Raw genomic sequence first — 16,751 nt, 5'->3', positions numbered from 1 at the left:
TGCGCCACAAAATAAACACCATCGCGCCGGTTCGTCATATTATTATGATCGTGTTTAGCTTTTATAATGTGCGTATATGTGGTGTTGCCCGAAATATCAATTTCTGCTCTAGACCGACGACTAGTTTTCGAAGGTCGGTCTCTGCAAAGGAAGAACTGCGCGGCGGTATCGGAATGAAATCATCAGCAACCCGGCCCCGTAATTACCATAATTAGCCCAACGACTGGTGCTTTCCAAACAACAACTTTGGGCCAATTTTGTGTAAGAGGAGAGCCTTTGTTTGGTCCAGCAGATTAAAATCGAAAACGTTTGCCGCAGCACAGATACAAATCTGATGGAAATCAAAAATTACAATCGACGCGCAACCGGTATTTATTCTCCGAGCTGGTTTTCATTTTCAATAAGCGGATTTTTTTAGGGGTCAATCACCAATAATTTTAAATTTTTTTAATGTCAGTTTCCATGAGGGCTTCACTTGGTTTAAATTAACCCCCAATGATGCAAAGATTTGATAAAAATAAAATAAAATGACTTTTCAAGTTTTTTTTCCGATTTTATGTTCATTGTTCTACAATATTTACAATTAGTCAAAATTGCATCACAAACTTGAAACAAATATTTATTTTGTATATTTTTAATTAAAAATCTAATTTTGATATAACTTATAAAAATTAAGTTTTGTAACAAAAATGGTTTTAAGATTTTTAAAGTTTTCCAATTTTTTTTTCACACAATTTGAAAAATTAACTTGATAAAAGAAGACCTGAAGGACTTTCGGAACTAAAATTGAGCCTTTTAAGTCGCCTCTTTTTTTTACTTTAACACCAATTAAATGAATCATTATTCATTGTGTTAACTTTTTCAGTCTCTCTGGAAATAATTTTCCACAGACTTGGGAGTCGAACGGGCCAGGAATCGAATTATTTTGCGCGACTTGAAGGAAAACCACTTTGCATGGAGCGTCTGAAGTCTGAATCGCCGCCGAGAGAGAGCTTTTGTCTTTTCTGCCTTTCCTGCGCTGCTGCTGCTGCAAAAAGGAAAGACAAAAAGGGAGACGTCGGCCGATTTGCATTCAAGAATAATTACAATATGGCGTGGCCTTGCTTGTAATTGTACCGCTGGAACAAGAAGCGCACCACGCAGCGTTATTAATCATTCGCGGCGATCTGATGCTGCTGGAAAAACGCGGGCGCATTTTTACCTCTTGAATTACAATCAGCGGCGCTCCTTGAATGAGAAAAAAGAAAGAAAAACGTCCAGCGATGCCAAACTCGCCCCAAGGCGCACCAAATTCAAACTCGCTTTGCAACTCACTCGCAAAACTGAAACGGCTGAAAATAATTTTATTCCGATTGGGCTCGAAAGAAATAAAATGTTATTTTGTTAATGGTGGTGAAACTGCCAAATTTCATCGAAATTGTTGTAAAATATAAAAATTTATAAAATTTATTTCAAATTGCAATTTTTTCAGATTTTTAGTTGAAGAAATGTGATTTTTTTTTGTAGTTTGTTTATTTTTACAGTGAATTTAAAATTATTGTTCATAAAAATTTCACACCAAAAGTGTTAAGAAAATGAGTTGTCAATAAGATGCTTATTAAAAATTATTTCAACTATCATAAAAAACTTGGAAATTTAAAAATGTTGAAGGCCTCTAAATATTTCTGTTTAAGAAGTGATTTTTTTTTAATTTTGTGCACTTAACCTTTTTTTATATCACATTCTTGAATAAAAGTATAAATTCAACGAGGATAAAACACTGGTTAAATTTATTGAAATTTTCTGAAAGCTGATTATCAAAATTCAAACGGTTTGCATAATCCTTTGATCTTCAAACAAAAGAGGAAAACGGAAGAATTCGTAAGCCTTTAAGGACACCGATTTTTCAATTTTGAACCAGCGCCCATGTTTTGATTGTCTGACCTTCGGGGTCACCTCTTATTCGCCCGCAAATATATCCAAAGCATCTTTTTGTATTTAATCTCGGCGCATTCCTTCGTCTGGCGCCACTTGATGGAAAAACAAAGGCGAGTTAAGAATTGTGAAATGTCTCGTTTTGCTCCTTTCGCGCGTAAAACGAATTTTATTGTTGCTGGAATTTTGATCCGCGCGCGGCGTGAAATATATATTTTTTACCGTTCACCAACCATGACGTTTGTCTCGTGGATTTTTCACCAGAGAGATGCGATTATCATCTGAATGCCACCCAAAGTGTGAAGCTGCTGCATTCACAATTATTTGTATTTATCTCCTTTCTTGTGATATTTAACGGTCGGGCGCGTTTTCGAGCAGCGAATCAAATGCTGCAGATTATCGCGTTTCATTCTTTATGCGAGTGAGTGTGAAAAAGAATGCGCAGCTTCCGCTAGAAAAGGGACTTTGGCCGCTGGACAAATGTAAAGTGCATTTGATTTATCGCGAGGAATGCACTCTGCTCGCGCGCGACCTGGAATGCACTAAATGCAAATGACAACAAAAGCAGCCAGCAGAGAAAAAGGATATTGTTTCTCGGCGTGACAACGACTCGCTAAAGGGTGGTCCACGATTGCATGTACACGATTGGCCGAAGAAAATTCTAATCAACATTATTTTACTTTCTCAATAATCTTTTGTTCCTTTTTTAAGCATTTTTCAATAATTTCGAGCAATAAAATTGCAAAAATCCTTTGCAAGAGTTAAAAATTCTTGTTTGTAATTATCATTTTTAAACTTGCATTTCAACTGTCCTTTAATAATTAGTAAAATTAGCATTAATTAAAATTTAAATCTAGGTTTTAAAATGATCTAAAATCACCTTATTAATTTCAATTAAATTCTTTCAACCAAAACTAATGTTGATTAAATTAAAAAATCACTCATCCATGAACAATCTTGTAGAAAAAAATTAAATATATATTATAATTTTAACTTTAAATTTAAATTGTTAAACAAAATTTTGAAAAATTTATTTTTTACTAAAACTATAAAGCTATTTATAGTATATTAATTTTTATTTAATTTACTTGCTTGACTTCAATTTTCTCAAGTAAAACGTCTCACCCGTAGGTGGTCTTTTTCTTTGTCACCCAATACAACGTCTCATGTTCGCAGGAGTAAATTTTCTGTCCCCAAAACGACCAAAATTACACCTCTCGCTGAAAATTTGACGCTCCCCTTGCATTTCGCTCAGACAAAGTATTAATCCCTGAAGAAGTATAAAATTACTCTCTCTGAAATAAATCGCAGCTGTTTTTACTCGCAGCCTAGATTACCTAGCAACATCCTCGAGTGTCAAGCATAAAATTGCACTAATTGTGGCGAATGATACGTTCTTCAGTCGTATAAATTATGCACTTGAATCAACTGCATGAGTTTTGACGTCAAGTTGGATTATAAATTTTATGCTAATTAGCTTTATCTCGCAGCAGATTGCCAAGATTCGAAAACGCGCGTTTTCCGCTTGATTGATATCTCGGCGGTCGTAAATTTTCAGACGAACGTATCTTTTTATTATTGGATTATATTATATGTATGCGTTTTAACGCCCGAGTCACGTCTGCAGTGCAGGAGATGCTCGGGTGATAAAAATATTTACGTGGGGTTTTTTAATGTGCGAGTAATTGCTTATTGCAACTTGGAAACAGATTGCAAATTAAACTTAACATTAACAAACACACAAGTAGGTCGATTTTGCATTAAAACACAATAAAATGTCGGAGAAAAACACATAAAATTGTGAAAATTAATTAAATTACAAATTTATTGGCCTCTTTATTTACTTTTGACTTATTTAAAAAAAAATAATTTAAGAAATAAATTAATTGAAAGGCATCACAAGGACAAAACTGATTAAAATTGAAAAAATGAATTAATGCGACAAATGTGAGAATTTAATGCAAATTTTGATTAATTTTATGTTGACAGTTCTGAATCGACGCCTCCGCCTGCAGCCTCGTCCAATCCTCTGGGTCGGTGGCTGCGTGGCCTCGGCAGCAGCAACCACTCGAGCGGCGCCAACAACTCAACAACCAGCTCGAATGGCACCGATGAGGGCCTGAACCGGGCCAACCCTGTTTACCACAGCGAGGGTAAAGGGTTGAGGAAACGGTCCAAGAACAAAGACAGGCGACGCTACAGTTTCAACGAGAAGGTGGAGAAATCATCTTCGAACGCAATGTGAGTACACAAATTTTACCTTTAATTTAAATCCATAAAATAATTGATAATTATTCAAATATTTATTTCATTTTAAACTAAGCAAAAATTAAAGTTTATTTTCTTATCACGAAGTAATTTTATAAAAATTCAGACTGAATTGAACACATGCATTTGCAAGGAAGGTCGAGCCTGGCGAGCCCTTTCAAAAGAAGTGTGGCATATCGAAACCTTTAATTAGCAACAAACGAACTGTACTTCCCATTCGCACGATCGGGCCCGAATACGTTCATTATTACAATCGGAGGAGGGATTATTATATATTGTATTTTCCTTTTCACGATAATGGCCGTAGCTGTACCGAGATAATTTGCTCTCCTCCGATCCATCCCTCGCCGCGAGTTTGCTTTACGGATTCTTTTCGAGGCGCAATCAATATCTGCGATCGAAGTCGTGCGAATCCGAAACTGGAACAGCATAAAGGAGAGCGTTTATCTCCCATCGGATGATGATCTAGTCACGCGTCAACCCGGCCACGAGCATTAATTGTTGCTTTGCATCATTATTATTGATCGGCGCAATATGACCAGGGCCGTCGTGAGGGCCGGCCCAGCTCGCAAATTCTGTGCCCACCAATTTTAAAAGCACATCACGACCTCAGCAGGAATGCGATGAAAAATCATTACAAAAAAAAATTAATAATTTATGCTTAAAAATTTAAAGATTATTTCCTGATTTTTTTGTACTAAATTTATTTTAGTAGAAATTTAAAGAAGATCCAATTGTGTTTGAAAAAATTTAATTTGCTCTAATTTGAATAGACTTTTTTGAAACTGATCAAAGAACATTTTTTTGAGAAAGTGGAGGCCTATATTATATTTTCCGGACGGGTCCGTATGCTCGGCGCGCTGCAGAGATGCTTCTTGCTTGCTTTCTCCTCGGGGCTGTGTGGAAATTTGAATGGAATTTCATTACGCTCGGGGATTAACACTGAAAGTCCATTAGAGATGCAGCCGAGATTAGGAGAAATAACGCACCATCTTTCTCTCTCACTCGTTCGGCGACGCCTGCCTGCGAGAAGAGAAGCTCGATTAATTATTAATGGCGCATAACTCGCCACGAGAGAAGTGGAAAATAAATATACATGCACGCTCGTTTGCTGCGAGTACATGCATTAAACATTATGCACATATGGTTTCAATAATTCATGCATGTAATTGCTGACAGAAAATGTGCATTAGAGACCCCAAGGGAGGAATATGAAAAATAATGCCGGCATCTTGTCTGTCGCTTTGTAAAATTTTTTGATTTTGTTAAATGAAAGTTTATTTATTTTATAACATAATAATCATAATAATAAATATTTTAATATGCCTTAGAATTGTAATTTAATTGGAAAAAAATTAGAGATGGAAATTCTTATTTTCATTTCCAATTGAAACTGAACTCTTCGAGAGCCAATATTTGAAACCGAATTTAAGTCAAGGAAAAACAAGCTTTATTGTTTGTTGTTGCTTTAAAAGCGAACCAAGGCCGCTGAAATTGCAAACAATAACTCCCTACACATTTTTACATCATTTTTCAATATTGACGTATCGACCTGAATCAGGGCGGATATATTGGGTCGAGCCATACAGAGGAAAACAAGGGACAATGAAAGCAAACAAACACAGCCGTTAACGCAATTTCGCGCGGCATTTCTTTCCGGTCAATTATCGCTTAATGCGAGCGACAAAAAAAATCAAAAGAAAGAAAAACGAGAGGACAATCGGTTGCAGATTTTATGTGGAGTCTGTGACTAATGGCTGCGAGATAAAGAATGAAATAAAGACTGTCAAGCGAGCTGAGGCCGATCGTTTATCTAAATTTGAACAACAGTTGAGGCAACAGAAAATTTGAAAGTGTGCAAAAATATTAAATATATACAACAATAATAATAATAACAAAATATGCTGAACTTTCATTAATATAATTTTCCGGCAAAATTAATTCATCTTCAATAAAATATACTTCAATAATTATTAAATTAATTTCGTTTGAAAATTAATTAATTTTTCAGCAAACTTCTCATGAACCTTAAAAAAAATATTAAAAAATAATTTTGTTCCTTTTCGAAAACTTGAATGAAATTTGAAACTATACTCACAAGGGAACATTTTTAGGTGCATATAACTGCGATTTTGATCAAATATGGAATGTCGATTAGGATTCTCTAGCAGAGTCCAGATATAAATTATTAGCTGCTGAAATGCATTTTTCACCCCTACAGAAGGGTTAGAGTTTGCCATTAAAATAGATAATAAATAATTTCATCATCTATATTAATGACAAACTTAACCCTTCTGTAGGGGTAAAAAAACCACATTGTGGTACCAAATTTGAGATAATAAATAATTTGATCATCTATTCTAAAGGCAAACTCAAACTCATTTTGGTACCACAATTTGCTACCACACTGTGGTACCACAATTTGCTCCCACACTGTGTTACCACAATTTGCTCCAACACTGTGGTACCACAATTTTCTCCCACAATGTGGTACCACAATTTGCTCCCACACTGTGGTACCACAATTTGCTACCACACTGTGGTACCACAATTAGCTCCCACACTGTGGTACCACAATTTGCTCCCACACTGTGGTACCACAATTTGCTCCCACACTGTGGTACCACAATTTGCTCCCACACTGTGGTACCACAATTTGCTCCCACACTGTGGTACCACAATTTGCTCCCACACTGTGGTACCACAATTTGCTACCACACTGTGGTACCACAATTTGCTACCACACTGTGGTACCACAATTTGCTACCACACTGTGGTACCACAATTTGCTACCACACTGTGGTACCACAATTTGCTACCACACTGTGGTACCACAATTTGCTACCACACTGTGGTACCACAATTTGCTACCACACTGTGGTACCACAATTTGCTACCACACTGTGGTACCACAATTTGCTACCACACTGTGGTACCACAATTTGCTCCCACACTGTGGTACCACAATTTGCTCCCACACTGTGGTACCACAATTTGCTACCACACTGTGGTACCACAATTTGCTACCACACTGTGGTACCACAATTTGCTACCACACTGTGGTACCACAATTTGCTACCACACTGTGGTACCACAATTTGCTACAACACTGTGGTACCACAATTTGCTACAACACTGTGGTACCACAATTTGCTACCACACTGTGGTACCACAATTTGCTACCACACTGTGGTACCACAATTTGCTACCACACTGTGGTACCACAATTTGCTCCCACACTGTGGTACCACAATTTGCTACCACACTGTGGTACCACAATTTGCTACCACACTGTGGTACCACAATTTGCTACAACACTGTGGTACCACAATTTGCTCCCACACTGTGGTAACACAATTTGCTACAACACTGTGGTACCACAATTTGCTACAACACTGTGGTACCACAATTTGCTTCCACACTGTGGTACCACAATTTGCTCCCACACTGTGGTACCACAATTTGCTCCCACACTGTGGTACCACAATTTGGTACCAAATTTGAGATAATAAGTAATGTCATCATCTATTTTAATGGCAAACTTTAAACCTTCTTTTGGGGGGTGAAAAATGCATTTCAGCAGCTCATAATTTAATTCTGGACTCTACTTCAGGATCCTAATTGACATGCCAAATTTGATCAAAATCGCAGTCAGTCACCTAAAATATGTTCCCTTGTCAGAAATTAAAAACTTTCACATGTTTGTGCATATTTATTTATTTCTTCCTATAACCCGATACACTTCCAAAGTTGCGTGAATTCGTGTAGAAAAAAAATGAGCGAGTGCGGTTGTGTAAAAGGTATCGTCTTTCAAGAGTGAGCATCTCTGTCTCTCGCATGCAAAGAAGGAACGGGAAAGAAAGGTCGTCGGCGGGCGAGACTCGTCGGACGATCCTGACCGGCGATTCGAGTTCAAATGCTAAGGCACCCACACACACTCTAAGGCAGACACGACTTCACGATTCCATCTCTCTGCTCGCTTGAATTCACAAAGGTATAAAATAAATAAATAATGCTTTTCGTTTTTCGGGCTCTGGTTGGCGCGCGCGCTCCTCGGCAGCGGAAACAAAACTCTTGGAATCGTGAAACGCGACACTTTTGTGTGAGCGACGAAACTCTCATAATATCACTTCCATAAAGAGATAACACGCATATTTTCATAACCAGGCAGGAATTTGACCCGTCGAAAGTTACGTTTTCTAACCACAGAGTTCAAAGACAACAATGCAGAGGAAAATCGTGCGTTCAAGTCGCTTAGAAAATAATGTTGAATTTGTAAAAATAAACACTCATTTTTCTTTACAATTCTCATTTCAAAAAGCTTCTTTTTAAAGGAGCCATTTTTCAAAACTCATATCAATCAGAAATTTAAAGAAAAGGTTTTTAAAATTAAATTAATTTTAATTTTTGAATAATTCCATGTCTTTACAACAAAAATGTAGAAGAAAAATTACAAACTTAAAATTTAAAAACATCTGTTTCAAGTTTCAATACAAATTATTTAAATAAGTCAATGAACTTTTGCAAGGTCAATAAAACCAATCGATTTTTTTGTCTCTTAATCAGCTTTTATTTTAAATAACTATTTGTTTAATTGAACTCAAATCGAAGCAATCTTTCTTTGGTTACTCCTTTTCGTTTCTCTCGGGCAATTAAGCTAATTAATCGTCAGCTCATTTATTATTTCGTTCGCCTTATCACTTTTGTGCGGTCGCTCAATTAAAGCTGGCGATTCGCAGAAGTTACTGCTTTGGAGGAGCCGCAAATATAATTAAAATCGAATTCATTCGGATCGAGCAGTGGCGCGCGCAATTAATAATAATTTGTTGATAGTAATTTACTATGAACCATTGGGCAAAAAGAAGAGAGACGAAAAACTCGACCGCCGGAGTAATTTTTTCTCTCCCCGCTCAGAACAAGCAAGGTTGATTTTAATTTCGGTTCATTAACTCGGAATTATTTTCGAGATTGCTCTCAAGGCAGCTCTTCGGCGACGACGAGTTTTTCCACTACTTGTTTCATACACACCTCGGCATTTTTACCGAGAAATCAAAAACGGGAGGTTGTTTGTACAAACTGCGCGCGGACACAAAAATGCAAACAATCAAGGAGCAGTTTTACAGTTCAAGAGCCGGACAATCAGCATTTCAGGAATTTTACAACCAAGCCATTTCCTTGATCACTCTTTTCATTTTAAGAAAAATTAAATTGAAAATTTTGAGTTATTAATTTTTTCAATTAATTATATTTTAGAAACACAAACGTTCACTTTTGCAGATCTTTGTCTGTCAGAGATGATTCTAATCCACAGCCAACTTCCTCAATCTCATGATTTTTTTTTTTAATTTTAATCATTTTTAAAACTTTGTAGCGAATCTTATCTAATTCTATTTAATTGTAAGTCAAATAAAATTAAATTGGAGAGATACTTAAATATCATTTTTGTTTTAAAAATTACGACAGCTCTGATTTGGCATTAACAACAGTACGCCTGAGTTTTATTGAGAAAAAGTCATATGAGTATAATTTCTTTTATCAAATAACTGACTTCTCAATGAAAGAGATGTCACGCGTTTATTCTCTTGTCAAATGTCAGATGTGTTTCGTACATCAAGTTCACGGTTTCGCACTTCACACTAGAAGTGACAAGAGTATATTTTTCTGTGATACAAAAATATATTATTTTTGCATATTTTGAAAAAGTCGTGTGAAAAGGTTAGAAACATGTAATTTTCATAGTAATTGATACAGAAGAATATTTAAATCCTATTAACGTTCATATATTGAAAATTATGGACTTGCAGTGAACTGAATTGATTGTTTCAACGCTTGAAAGCTTGAACGTGCAATTGTGCATTGTGCAATACAATAATTTCACTCAAACGAGCGGCGTCACTCGAACGTGCATCGACAGATATGACAAATATGTGAAGTTGCAGCTAACTTCATTAACACTTTTCAGAAATGACAGGAAAAGTTTTTGCAATAGTCATTACTAGTGTGATTTTGCTGGTCGCCAGCAACTTTTACCTTATGAACTATACTACCACTTTTTTCCTGCCAAAAGGTAAGACTTTATTTAAAATTTCCTCTGGGAATACTAAAATTTATAAGATTACAAAATTTAAAATTCAAAGCAGGGACTAATATTGTTTTTAAAAAATTATTACAAATATCACATAAATAATTGGTAAACTACATTTTAAGCAAGAAATATACTTTGTTCTTTGCAATTATTTAAAAATTACTTAAATTCAATCTTATATAACAAATTGTTTTCTTAAAATCATTATTATTTTTTGCAAGTTTTCTCACCATGGAGTCCATGGACATATTTAATTTAATAACCTGAGGAAAAACAAAATTAAGATGAATTATCATGCATTAAAATACCTCATTTGTCCACATTATATTAAATATAATTTTTGAAAATTTAATCAAAACAGAACAGCAAAAATGCCTAGTTTCAATTTTTGGTGTCATCCAACATCCTAACTTACAATCTTTTTTTTTCTTTCAATCTTAAAATTAATGACTGCAATGCATAGACAAAGCCATCCAGGGTGGCCTTTATCCCTGTCCTGAGACGCCAATAGTAACCATCGAGGACGGCGGTCGGCTCGGAAACAAAATCTGGGAGTATGCGGCCGTGTGGAGCGTCGCCAGATTAATGGGCCGCCCTGGCTTTGTCCCTCGCTCCCTTAAGACCACCCTGAGTCGCACCTTCGGCAACCTGAGTCTGCCCACCCTGGAGGAGATCGGGCACTGCGACCTGCAACTCGACTACAATAAGTCGATTAGCGCCCTCGGCATCTTGCCCTTGACCGAAACCAGGTCTCGCTTCCAGGGTCGCAACATGCTCCTGCACAGGTACGAAATGTTCCTGGAGCCGGCCCTGATGTACCGAGACCTGCTGAAACTGGAATTCACTTTCAAGCCGGAGATTGTGCGTCAGGTCAACGAGACCTTTGCGAAAATCGGTGAGGGAAAAACTCTAGTCGGGGTTCACGTCCGAAGGACCGACTTCAAGGAATTCCTGCCCCTTTATTTGAAGACCACCCTGGTTGATGATGTTTTCTTCAAAGTATCAATTAAAAATAATATTTTAATATTTTTTCATTAAATTTAATTTTAGAATGCAATGAAGTGGTACCGCGAAAATGTAAAAGGTCCGATTCTATTTCTGGTCGTCAGTGATGACGTCAGTTGGTGCGAAGAGAACCTTCATTTTGAGGATGTCAAGGTGGTGACCAACAGTAGCCCTGCTCACGATTTGGCCCTTCTCTGCATGCGCGACCACACCATCGTCGACTACGGCACTTTCGGGTTTTGGGGCGCGTTTATGTCTGACGGGCATACCGTTTCGCTGGGCGTCTACAAATCTTTCACAAAAACTATGGCCCAAGAAGCAAACTGGACCTTATTTTAACTCCACAGTCAAAATAAGTGGTTAAAACAGTAACTTTCATAACCGAAGATGAAGTGAGCAATTGATTAATAAAGTATAATATCAACACCGCCAAAAATTGGTTAAAGTTTTTCTTAATTTTTTGTTCAATATAGAAATGGAAGGAACATCATAATTATGTTATTTTTATAAATCATAAAAATTTTGGATTTTTTTTTTCAAAACTCAATTCCAAATTTGGAACAATACAAAAAAAATTGTATTACATAATGCGTGTTCCTGTAGGTGAATTTTATGTTGAGTAAATTTATAAAAATAATCACGCACATATATGTTTGTGTACAAATAAACTTATTTGCACACATAATTCTGACTGGCGTCATTTCCACAGCCTTTGAATTATAATTTAGCATATTTTTTTTATCACAAATGGGAAGTCGATTGACTGCAAATTTTAACGTATCAAATGTACATTCGCTCCGATCCAAAAGATTTGGTTTGCCATATTTTATAATTTTTTAAATTGTATAAAATATTTAATAACAATGGGTGTGATAAAACTACTTTTTATTGTAAAAAATTGCTTCATGCTTCATTCCCTTCATAAAATAGAGAAAAAAATATAATAATTATGAACAAAATTAAATTATCTGCTGTGATATGGAAAAAGTGGAAAAACTGATAAATTTATGTTAGGCACGCTCTGATTTCTAAAGAATAGATTTCGCTACAAAAGTCAATAAAATATATATCATAAAATGCTTGAAGTTTCTATCTAAATTTAAATCTTACAAAAGATAAAATCACTGTAAAATACAAAATAGTTTTAAAAAATTCTCATATTTTTCATACTTTTTTCGTGAGAGGGATAAAAAAAGTTGTTTTTAGTCATTCATATTTGGAATCAGAACGAAATTAATTTATTTGTCAAATTTAATTTATCAGTGTATTAAAAAAATAAAACAATTATATCAGGGGAAAATGCCTTATAAATTAAACTAGTTAATGTGCAAGAATTGTTTTTTCTGTTCAATTCATTTTTTTTTTAATGCTTAAATTTAAATCAAAAAGTGTTGGAAGGAATTTTTTAACTGCCGAGGCACCCAGCGGTGCAAAAAAATTATTTTCGCCTGCAAAGGAAGACAAAAGTGCGCGCACATCCGCGGGAATAACAGATTGGCGCGGGCGCATCGATGCGAGAAGATTCCCACGAGCGAAACAATATAAAAATCGCACGAGACTTTGCTGCCCTTTGGCAGGCACTACCCTGCCTCGGGCAACCTTGCCGGCAGCAGGGAAATGGGCAAAGGGCGGCAGGTGAGGCGGTGGCGCCGCCGACGGGCGATTCGCCAACCTCGCACCTTCGCATTTGAATTTCTTGCTCGCTCGGGCAGGCACAGGCAGTCGGTGCGAAGCACTCGGAGGGGAAAGGAGTGTCCTCTCGTGTCTCCCTCTCCGCCAACGGACCCCGGCGGCCCCCCAAGACAGAAAGGGCCCTTCGCCAGGACGCGCCAGTTCGGTGCCCCCAAAGTGACCTTTGAACTTTTTCTTCGCCCGGAAAAGTCAAAAGCCCGCCGCAGTGACCTTGATACTTTTTTTTATTCCAATCCATTGTGCCGTTTTTTTTTTTGCCCGTCTTCTTCTTTCTTTGCTTTTTCATCCTCTGGAGAAGAAGAAGAATTGAATCGCGCATGGGATTTTTTTCGCCGGCCGCTAAAGGTGAGAATGATGAGCAATTTTTTCGCATTATTTCGTTCGCCGCCCGATTGTTATTGTTTCGTATTGAGTGCGAAACTGGTGCGCGACCTTTGCAAGGTGGAGGAGCCTGGAGGAATTTTAATTGGAAAGCAAATGGCAGGGGTCGGCAAAACCAATCATTTTCAAGTCTGAATGTTTGAGAATTTCCACCAATGAGATCTCCGTTTTAAAATTTAAAGTAAAAAAATGTTTGGTTAAATTTTTACAAAAATCTTTGTAATTATTAGAACAAAATTTGTGCTGAAAATTACAATTCTCTGTAGAACTTCAATTTAAAAAAATTTAACTTATTTTAATAATACAATTAAAAAAATAATAATTTCCATTAAAATTCTAGTTTATTTTTTAATAATTTGAATTTTGAGTCGTCAAATTGTTCTAGTTGAATACAATTTTTTAAAATTTTTTATTCATTGTATCCGAATTTCAAGGATATTGGAATGTTGCTCAATTTATGCCAAGAGCGGTCACTTTTTTAATCCGCCTCAAGAAACCTCTCTGCCCACACCTTTTATGCGCCTGTGTTGACTCTCCGCGTTAAAACAAACTCACTTAAAAGCACTAGCAGCGCAAACAATGAGACGGAAAATCGCGCACTCTGAAAAAGAACTCGGCACACAAGTCGTCTTTTTGTTTTTCGAGTAATGAGGAGAGAAATAACTAATACATAAATAAAGGACGCGGCCGTGACAGGAAATGATTCACCTGTGGGATATTCTTTCCGAGGAAAATAAAAGGTGCAGACTGAGGTAAGAGAAGAGTTAAAACACTCTCTCTATACTCGTTTTATTTATTTTTATGGCCGCACTTTTGCGCTTATCTACGCTAACAAAAGCTGCTTCATTTTGTTATAGCACCACCGGGGCTCATTAGCTCTCTTCTTTTATTATTTGTCGGGATTAAAGCAAAAGCAACCGAGGGGCAAAGAACTTATTGTTCACTGCAACTGGAATTTTTTAAAGGCCAATGCCTCACAGTTTAAAAAAATTTACTGTGAACAAAATTGGTCAAAATAAGTCAATGAACCATTGTTGAGAGATATTTTACAAGGATAATCAAACAATTGAAACTAATCAATTATAAAATTAAAAAAATCTAGATTTAAATTTTTAATTTTTTCCAAATTTTTAATTTAGGATAATTACAATTATAATTTCAATTGATAAATAAATCTTAAATACTTAGTGAATTCTTTTGCCAGATTAGCCACTCGCCTAATTATTAAATATTGAAATTACTCAATAATTACACCTCTAATGGAATAATTTGCAAAATTTGAACAATTTTTTAATACCACGTCCCATATTATTGCTATAATTACGCCGGTGATTTGAAATCCAAGCAAGAGAATAATTTTTCGCATCTGGCCAAATGGAAAAAATTCATCGAGCTCCGCCAAAAATAATAAAACATCTCTCTTTTCCACCGCCTCACCTTTTTCTTCGTCTTCTCTCCCTGCTGGTAATAACAATAATAATAGGTGAGCGCCGAATCCGAAGTCATCATCCTCTCTTTCTCGCAGTCGTTATGGCATCATGTTTGTTTTTACACACTCGCCAACGTGCACATTATCTTTTCGGTCTCAAATAAAAATAATAAGCACACATAAATGGCACACAAATATTAGCAGAAGAAATGCATCATCGAACCGAATTTAAGAATGACTCGATGGACAAACACACAAACGGCGTGCCACATTTTTTAAATTTTTTTTTATTCATGAACTTTTGTTTCACCTCTCAATATTGAAGTGGAGATTCGATGAATGCCGATGAGTGATGCTGGCTGACTGGGTGAGCGAAAATAATTAATCGTCCAGCCTGCCAATTGAATACAATGGAAAAGAAAATGTATTGAACAAAAAGCTCAGATTAATTTGAATAAATTGTTTTAAAAGTTGAAAAAGTTCTAATTTTAAAAATCTAATAATAATTAAAATTTCAAAAGGAAAATCACCTGGTTCTCTATTTTTATTTGCAAAATTCATCATCAAATTTAATTTCAATTAAATAAATTTAAAAATTTATAAACAAAAATTAATATTCATATTTATTGGACTTTTTTACTGTTTAAATTCCACGTGCCGCATAGAGTGGAGTGGAAATGGAGTGAACGTGCGTGCGATAAAACAAGCCCGTGGAATGTGTTAAAGCGGCGCATTATCCATGCATCATACTCTTTCGTCTTAAAAGCCATCCATCGCACGGCAAAGAGGAATCCACCGCTCATTATTTCGCTTTTGATGGGCAAGGAAAGCCCTTTTCTGAAAGTACACCGTGGATTTATTGCCGGGGAAAAGAGTAGCCGCGGCTTTTTATATTTCAATCAGCTTAAATATGACTTCTTTTCTGCGGTCATCAGACTATGCAGCGTTAAAAGGAAACATAAAGCATGGAATGCGTCTGGCATCTGCTCACAAATACATTTGAATAATTTAAAATTGCACAAATAAACAAGTATTTACGAAAGAAAGCAATTTTTATTAATAAAATCGATTTTATTTAATAAAAAAATTGGCCAATTTTGATTAATTGTTTATTTTGACTCCAACCGTGACAAAAAATTTAAAATTTAAGAAAAAATTTTACAAAATAATTAAATAATGACATTTTTTGTAATTTTTTTTATTAATCTGGCTCTTATTTTGTCTTCGAGTACGCGAAAGAGTTAATTTTGACTCTGATGAAAATAGATTTGCAATGGCCAAGGGGCAAATAGTCTGCCGGGCCGATAATAAACGCCACCGGCTGCAGCGATCCCGGTCTGTCTCTGCTCTGCAATCCTCTTTTTGATTTGCACACCTGACATTTGACCCGCACAAAAATAGGACGAGAGCAAATTTCGAACTCTTAAGGCGACGAAGCCGGCGCTGCAGCAAAAAAAAAACCGAGAGCGAGTCTCAAGTTGACTGCATTTTATTGCTCTGGAGATTAGATTTAGTGGGTTGATTTATTATCGCAGAGGCAGGCTGTGTGTGGAACCAGCGGGGAAGGGTTATTTCGTGGAAGAAGAAAGAAAGAGAGAAAGAAAGGTCGAGCGTGCGTTGATTTCGGTCCGCCAGAATTAATTTTGTGACACGCCGAGCTGTGAATACAAAATGAGGCTGGGGGGATTTCTCACCTCCAGATTCGTTCATTTGTCTTTGTCTAGGCTTTTAACCTCTTTTCAAATCAACAAAAAATAATAATAATAACGCTGCATGTGCCACTGTTGCCAGGGAGTCATTTTTCTTGATGAATATATAAATTAAAAAATAAAAATTACAGTCCATGTTTTTGATAAATTTTTATTGATTTCTCGGACCTATTGTAGAAATAATTAATCTTCAAATAGATTTTTAAATTTTTTTCATTCACTGAAAATACATATTTTAGAAGTGTTCAAATTACCCCTCAATTCTGAA

The 16,751-nt window shown here is 36.1% G+C and overlaps 2 protein-coding genes across 4 annotated transcripts in view; both read left to right on the top strand.

The window, feature by feature from the left end:
* LOC132193114 (protein Shroom-like) overlaps window positions 1-16,751 on the top strand; it is an 89,002-nt gene that overhangs the window by 37,205 nt on the left and 35,046 nt on the right. For 2 of the 3 annotated variants that reach the window (XM_059613510.1, XM_059613511.1), the window contains exon 4: window positions 3,904-4,155. In XM_059613510.1, the coding sequence (XP_059469493.1) occupies window positions 3,904-4,155 (252 nt within the window). Of the gene's footprint in view, window positions 1-3,903; window positions 4,156-13,006; window positions 13,310-16,751 lie in introns of those variants that run through there. The other variant, XM_059613512.1, reaches the window with a different exon arrangement.
* LOC132193119 (galactoside alpha-(1,2)-fucosyltransferase 1-like) lies at window positions 10,079-12,128 on the top strand. The gene is made up of 3 exons (XM_059613523.1): window positions 10,079-10,249; window positions 10,731-11,266; window positions 11,318-12,128. Exons 1-3 carry the CDS (start codon window positions 10,147-10,149, stop codon window positions 11,609-11,611), a joined length of 933 nt encoding a protein of 310 aa, XP_059469506.1. The 5' UTR covers window positions 10,079-10,146; the 3' UTR covers window positions 11,612-12,128.

Source organism: Neocloeon triangulifer, unplaced genomic scaffold (genome assembly GCF_031216515.1).
Source record: "Neocloeon triangulifer isolate White Clay Creek 2 clone unplaced genomic scaffold, ASM3121651v1 ptg000003l, whole genome shotgun sequence".
Classification (NCBI taxonomy): Eukaryota; Metazoa; Arthropoda; class Insecta; order Ephemeroptera; family Baetidae; genus Neocloeon; species Neocloeon triangulifer.
This window is presented reverse-complemented; position numbering and strand designations above follow the sequence as displayed.

Bases quoted from the DNA above. Each gene is read 5' to 3' on its own strand.
- LOC132193119 (XM_059613523.1), top strand. From the start codon at position 10,147: ATGACAGGAAAAGTTTTTGCAATAGTCATTACTAGTGTGATTTTGCTG. The intron at 10,250-10,730 runs GTAAGACTTTAT...TGCAATGCATAG, and splicing joins CACTTTTTTCCTGCCAAAAG to ACAAAGCCATCCAGGGTGGC. The intron at 11,267-11,317 runs GTATCAATTAAA...ATTTAATTTTAG, and splicing joins TTGATGATGTTTTCTTCAAA to AATGCAATGAAGTGGTACCG.